The 8,178-nt window shown below is 26.9% G+C and overlaps 1 protein-coding gene across 1 annotated transcript; it reads right to left on the bottom strand.

The window, feature by feature from the left end:
* Nucleotides 1-283: 283 nt before the first annotated feature.
* On the bottom strand, nt 284-7,472 carry LOC132919696 (uncharacterized). The gene is made up of 4 exons (XM_060981476.1): nt 6,932-7,472; nt 3,685-3,807; nt 3,130-3,374; nt 284-1,222 (listed from the first exon to the last, which is right to left on the bottom strand). The coding sequence occupies exons 1-4, from the start codon at nt 7,022-7,024 to the stop codon at nt 805-807; spliced, it is 879 nt and encodes a 292-aa protein (XP_060837459.1). The 5' UTR covers nt 7,025-7,472; the 3' UTR covers nt 284-804.
* Nucleotides 7,473-8,178: the final 706 nt, after the last annotated feature.

Here is an 8,178-nt window from a genome sequence, read left to right as displayed (position 1 = left end):
TTTACAACAGTATCGGTAATTTTATGAAACGTTATCATAATTACGCACATTTGATCACACCAGTATGAATTGAGTGATAGATGAAAACAAATTTTCATAATCGTTGGATATACGCATATACCAAAATTTTATTTTGTACGTTTAGGATTTCTATATTTTGTACATCGTTAATTTATTTCTAAAAATGTTTAGTTTGATGAAGAGATCGAATTTTTGCTTGATAAAATTCGTTATGTAAATTTTATTTTAAGTTTAGGTTATAAATAATTATTACACAATGAAATAATGAGGACGATCATATAATTATTTTTATTTTTATTTATTCTTCAAACCGTAATCAACACAATAACCTCGAAAAAGTTTTCAATAAACTAGTCGAAATTAAATATGAATAATTAAAAATAAAAATATATACTTTAGATACATTCTATTAAATAGTCTAAAAAATAATGATTAAGTACAAATATATTTGTTTTGAAATATTTTCCACGAAACACCTGCAAGGATAGCATTTTACAATTTTAAATTGTATGTATTCCCAATATATTAGATATATCCATACATAGGATATTTACAGTTTTAATAAGAAATTAAATTATAATTAAAAAAAAAAATCCATTTTTCATTATTCTTTATTATTATTATTTTTTTTTTTTTTAGCAGTTTCTGTGTAAGTCGTCATTTATTTGTTTCCGCTATGGTCTCTTCTTACTTTGCGGAATTCGAACATTTCATTAAAATGAATAATATAAATTTTAGAATCCAATTGTTGAGTTAAATGCCAGGGTAATTATCCCGAGGCATTTATGGCCCAGAAGTATCCGGGTCTTCGACTACTACGTATGGTAATGGCGTTGAATGTTTAATATAACCAACGTTCTTGAACAAACCCAACGACACTTTGTTCTTTTCATTAATAAGTGCATGAGGAGAGACGCCGTTCTCGCCCATTACCTTGGTTACTGCCAACACAATCAGCTTGCCAAATCCACGTTTTCTGTAATCTGGCTGAACTATCAAAGTACTTAGACCTCCGTAACTTCCACACATGGCCCATGCCAATAGCTCGCCATTATGCCGGCTGAATACACCTAAACCAATGTTAAGTCTTACTGTGTCCCAAAGGTCAGATTTGGGGTAAACGTCACTATGTGTCCATAGTGAATAAATAAAGTCTATATGATCCACGCTCAATTGGTCAATAAATACATCTTCTGGAATTCTAGAAACAAAAACAATTAATAGATAAGTGAATTTGAACTGAGAAATTACAATTAGTTTTTTAATAATATACATTTGTTATTTTAAAAAAAAACTGATGTTTCCTCTTTTTAATATGATATTATTTATTTTATGTTCTGTAAAAGAACTGCTTTTAATTTAAATTAATCCTTTCTATAATATATTTTGAGATTTTTCTAACCATTTATTTGTAATTTATATAATTATATACCTATTGCGTGTTTAATTACACACAATAGAATATAATCTCATTAAAAATAGTAATTCGAAATAATACTATCATATAATTTTTTATACAGACATAATCTATTACAGACTTTTAATCATTGACCTATGAAATTTCAATAATTTATATTATATTAAATTAGGTACATTAATGATTATCAGATTATATCAATCACACACACACGTTTTAATAATATGCGTACCATCTCAAATGTAAACCTAATCTTATATACATTTAAAATATGATTTAAATTAACAATGGACCTTTGTATAAATTGATTGTCCGCATCTCGTGATTTTTTTTCATATACATTTAACCATGTAAATTGAAATATAAATTCATATTTTAGTAAATTTATGCGTACGAGTACCGAGTCCTAACTGGTTAATACTTTTATTATAATTTATAGAAAATGTATTATAAACATAAACTATTAATATCAGAATCTTATAATTTATATCACAGATTATTAAATGTTAATATAACTTTAGAAATATTGAATAACAATACTTTACTATTTAGTCTTTTCTATCCATTTGTATTATTACATTTTACTATTCTTCATTACATGATTTTCGAGTATAAATATTGTTATAATTAATGTTTCACACTTCATTGAAATAGGTATAGTAGGTATACCATTGCAAAATAAAGGTAAAACTGATTGCTATTTTTGCACGCTACGTGTATTAAAAATATTAATTATTTATATATTTATTATTCGTGTATTTTACTGGTTATACTCGTATTGTTGTAAATTTATAGTAACAGCGATTAAAATATAATTTTAACCAAATAAAAAACTATAATTTTGTAGAAAAGTATAAATTATGGAAACATTTTCAACTAAATATTTAAAAATTTATTAGACCCAGATAGATCAGTGGAATTAATAATTCTACACGAAAATTTTTACTTGCGGGATTGAATACCGATGTTTATTGTCTCTATCTCTTATACGTGTAACATAATAAAAATTATCTATTTCAGATCCATTAGTATGATTGATGTATTGAGTTCATAATTATTATAATTTATAAATACAGACTTAAATTCAGCGTGGGATTGATTAGAAAAGTTTTTTCAATATCACATCAATTTTCAAAGTGAAATTAAAATAAATAGTCTGGTAAATATCATGTACATTGTACACTTAACGTTAAATTAAAATCTGTTTTTGTTGTATTTATTGCCTCATTAACTTGTTAATGTTGAAATATTTTATCTAATTTTAATAAAAATCGACGATATTGACTATCGTGTAGAAATAAGTACCTTTCGTAATAACATAATCATCTTATCAGTGGCATCAATGAAGTTACTTACATTATTGTTATGCAAACCATTTAATTATTATCTTAATTATATTAGGTTAAACATTTATAACAAATAATCGTAAGTTCAGAAAAGATAAAAAAAAATTAAAAGCCGTGTGCAAAAAATTAAAATCACGAGCCAAATTATATTATGCATTAGTATTGTGTCTAGATTCTAAATACACAATTATGCATAACATCATTTTTATGCCTACAAGTTAATACCTGAACTTTGCCTTTCATAATAATATAAAATGTAATTAGCAATAAGTGTAGAAGTTAAAGATCATTATAAAATTTAAATGTTTTAATTGACATAACATGTAGTTAAATAGAATATCTTACTCATAATCTAATCTGGCTGCTACATCGGCTGGCATCCACTTAAGTACAGCATTTGAGTACAGTTTACTCCTCAATCCCTTTTCTTCAATCATTGTTTCCACGATGGCCTTCATCCTGAACGGAATAGCTTGGAACAGCGGTTTCTTCTGCCAATTGATGTACTCAGTACTAAACAGCATCCTTCGGAATTGTTCTTCGTTTCCTGGGGAAGTGTATGTAACTACGACGTCCGGATATTCTTCTTCCTGAAATTAATATTACTTTGCAATTCGTATAATGTATCTTCCAGCGTCATGAATGAAAAAAATCCTAGAATTAAAAAAAGATTCTTAAAAATATACATCATCAATTAGATGTTTGGCGGTGTAATTATCTAAAACATTCGAACCTTCAGTGTTGATCACATTAAACAATCATAACAATTTTTACAGCTTATAAAACAAACATTTGTAACCAATAAGTACTTTTAAGTTTTGCTGTATGAAAATAAAATGGTCATCACATTGAAATTGTTTTTATTAAAATTCAATGAATTCATTTATTATTATTACTTACAGGTCTTGATAAAATCCCAATAAATGTTCCATTTTCAACGTCGTTAGAAATATAGTATAATTTATAGCTCGAAGCCGAATTTTTGCGCATCCATTGAAACGCATTTTTAATGAAATAATATGCCTGAAAAGTTAAAAATATAAATCAACAAGCGTCGAAATGTAGTGCTTAATAATAAATAACCTTCTTATGATTATGTATATTGTATATTATATATTATTATACAATAATAAGCTTACTATACTAATAGTGTAGTTTAATGGGAATTTGGGAAGTTATAAAAAATTTATAAAAAAAATTTAAAAAATTGTTTTTTTTTTTAAATATAGATAAAAATAATTTAACTGGATGAAAAAAGTTTCACTATGACCTTTGTACCTGACACAATCGTAAAATAATTTCAATAACACAGAAATTATTTTCAAATACAACGTTCTAATAAATATACTCGATATTTTTTAGATAAGGTTTGTTAAATTTTATTCCTATAGTATGGTATATACATATTTTATTTATATATATATACTTAGATTTTTCGCTAAAATGCGTATTATGTCTGTGTTTTAAAACTATAACAAAATATGAGATAAAATTATATTAAATTATATTATATATATATATATATATATAATAATTATAACGTACAGAGTCAAATATAATTTTTAGAATATTATTATACACGTATACCGCCGTAGAACGAAATAATCATTGTATTAATTTCATGAACAAATAGGTACATGTTTTTACCAAGGTCCAGATAAAAAAAAACACATTTAAATATTCAATTAACTAATAAATAAGATATTCGAATACTTATGTAGGTACTTATAATTTAAAATAATAGTATACTTAGCATTTTATAAATATTCCAAAATTAAAAAAAAAATGTTTGAAAAGAGCCTATTGTTTTTTAAACTATACATATAATTATAAGTTATAACTTTTAGTATTATGAATTAAAACAGGTTCCTTATTGTAAAATTAATTTATTTTTTTTATTAAAGTTATTCATTAAAGTATATGTATAATATATATATGTGCGCCATACGGTAACCTGTAACAGATAGGTGCCCAAAGAATTAAATAATTAATATATTAGAATGTACCTATTATTTAAAAATAATTTTATTTACTGAGTTTATTTTTTGTTATAACAATTATGTTTTTTTTCATGCATTAAATAAGCTATAAATGTTTTATATAACCTTGTACCTTTATGTGTCTAGTTGACATTTACCGACACATTAAAGACGTTATTTTTTATTTTTTGCTTAAATAGCGATAAAAATTACCTAAAATCAACATGCAAACCTGTTTAAAATATAGAAGATATCTCAACCAGAATCTTATTTTACCATAGATCTTTCATAGTATTTTTTCGACGTAATTATTATTGTTATTGCGTTTAAAATTATAATTATAAAAGTACACCACTCTAGTGAAGAAAATTAATAGAGATGAGTGCAAAACACTAGATTTTGTTTTATGTTCAACATTTTCATATATTATATATTCCTTGAAATAAAAACTTTATTAATTAATTAATTTATAATTTAATTAGGTTAATGTTATTTTTTTTTTGTTACGTATTATTATTTGTGTTTTGCTAATTTGTAACAAGGAAGTACTACTCAAATTAAATATAGCCATACGATTTGTTTATAGTATGAGTAGGTATGTATGTACGTATGACGTGCAATTTATTGGACCTGTAATTTATAACAATCTAATTGCAACTAACATTATTATATATATTTTTTTTAAATGACATTTTTCAGGTTATAAATAAAGTAGCTCAAATGTTGATCTATAAATATCTGTGAATATATGTGTGTAAACTATACACTGTGTTTACTTTAGTAAATTATACGACTATAATATGATGTATAGATGATTAAAAAATAATAAAAATATGAAATGTATTATACGAGTATAAAGGTATTTAAATAATATTAAATACTACTTTACTAATTTATTGTAAAATTATCGTTACAGTAATTTAATGTATTAATATTATCTAATTTAATTTAATTATTAAATTTACAAATAATATACTTAGGTAAATATTATAATATGTGTAGCTATATCAAGACATCATATAGTGACAACTATCTATTACGTAATCATATAAATATAGGTAACTTTTGAACTTTGTCACTATCCGTTTGTACACATTTATTATTTTATTGTTCTAATGAAGAACCTAATAATAATTAGAGGTAAGTAATTAAATACTACTTTAATTTTAATTCAGAACAAAAAATAGAATGTTTTTATTTTTTGATAATTTATGTAGTTTATTTGAAGCTGCCTGTGTACACTGTACACGTGTGCCGCGTGTATATGGCATATATTATCTAAACAATAAAAAACGTTAAACCATCATCATATACCTAGACTAGGTAATAATTGTATATTATATTAGGCCCGACTATAAATACAAACTGCTGAATGATGAGCTCGCAACATAAAATTCCATGAACCCTTAAGTCATCATAATTTACTTACTTTAAAATTACTTATTCACATAATATTTATGCTCGTCGACATTATTTTATTATATACCAAAGATGTGTTATAAATATATGTGTTTTAACATATTCTTGTATTTTTTCAAACTCTAACTAAATAATTTATTATGGAATACATTTATCGTTTTATTTTTTATACTTTTAATTAAGTATCTGGTATAATGTATATAAGAGTATATATTTAAATATATATAACCGAAATATATAACTTGTAATTTAACACGGGTATGTTTGTCCCTACTTAAACAGTTATACTTTTATTTAGGAACCTATATTTTATAATAAAAAATTCGAATCTCTATCACTACACTAGGTAGCAGATTTATCGACTTAATCAATTTTGATTTTAACTCTGTATTAAGTTATAGCGTTCATTCGTTTACCTACCTATGTAAAAATATACACTTATATAGTTATATATACAATATAATATATTTATTATAAACTCAACATAACTTCACATCAAACACTCTCTACGTCCTAACATGGCGTTATGACCTACCTGCTGCTTGACTAAATACTATACACTTTTCCTCGTCGTGAAATCCCAACAACGGATGATTAGTACCTATATATGAGTATTATAACTGATTGATCTTATTCCATATTATATATTGAGCTTATAAACACCATTTTTCGCTTATTGTAAAAATATATTTGAAGGTTGTACAATAATATTGTAATAATTAGAAATAAAAATATTATATTATACTCACGTGAATACAGTTCGGCCAATCGCGTTTCAATACTTGTTCACAGAAGTATTCCATGACGGATTCAGGCATTTCTTCGAGAATTTCGCCCCTCATCGTGACTGTCGTTTATATTGCTCGTGGACGTTTATAAATATAATGAAATAATATCGTGAGATGAATCTGACGATTGGACGCACGGTGGTGTATAAGAAATATTACGTTTTTCTAGTACCAACGGTATAGGTATATACTGTAAACCGGTGTGGGCAAAAACCAAATGGTGTAGCGGCGACTAGAGCGAGCAAGTTCAATGTAAACCAGTGGTGTATTACAGTACAGGTGTATAGGTACGGTAATGTTTATAGGCAATAGTAGATAGTGTACGAGTGCATTGGACGACCAGAGTAAAATGGACGACGTCGAAGCAGTTCACGGACCCAAGTGTTAAAATATGTTCTCGTAAAACACAAAAACTCGTGTAGTTGTGTGTGCGCGCGCGCGTGTGTGAGTGTCTGTGTGACGCCGTGGGGTGATGGTGGTGCTGTGTGCGCGCTACGGAATGAATCTGTGACCCTATTTCCGGCGTTCGAACGCGTGGTGGGGGTAGTCCCGGCGCGATCCACTACGGCGGTAGCTGTAGGTTTTCTGCCAATATGGCATGAGCTACGCGTATATATTATATATAATATATTACGCCGTACGCTCCGATGAGGTTATAATATTATTTGTGGCGGAACATTCCGCGTAGGTACAGTCAATGTGGCTTCCACGCGTATAGCGACTCTGCAGGGTATGCATTTACCAAACGGAAATTTGCCGTAGGTACGCGCACACGTTTTTTTCGGACCCTTTTCTTGGTCAGACTTGACAAGCTCGGTTCCGTCGTCGGGATCCAGCGCCAGCAGTTTTAAAACACTGCGTCGGCCAACGTGGTCAACGATAATGCGTAGTTTTTCTTTTTTTTTTTTTTTTTTACCCAGTCGATAGGGTATAATACGTATAGGAAGATGATAATATGACGGTTCAGATAACACTATTGTAATGATAAAATATTATTATTATTATTATTTACCACTTACACGATAGGTTCATGTCAAATTCATTATTCACAGTCGACACATGTGGTAATGACATTATACAAACAATATTAGGTAAATTATTTATAATTGTTTATTCAAGGACATGTTTATCCAGTTATTTCAACATCGTAAAATTAGACATCGAAAATAAATGAAGTATTTAAAATACCTAGGTTTTTTACCTATTAT

The sequence above is a fragment of the Rhopalosiphum padi genome, chromosome 2 (genome assembly GCF_020882245.1).
Source record: "Rhopalosiphum padi isolate XX-2018 chromosome 2, ASM2088224v1, whole genome shotgun sequence".
NCBI classification, from domain to species: domain Eukaryota; kingdom Metazoa; phylum Arthropoda; class Insecta; order Hemiptera; family Aphididae; genus Rhopalosiphum; species Rhopalosiphum padi.
The sequence above is the reverse complement of the archived record's forward strand: the minus strand, read 5'-3'. Positions and strand labels throughout refer to the sequence as shown.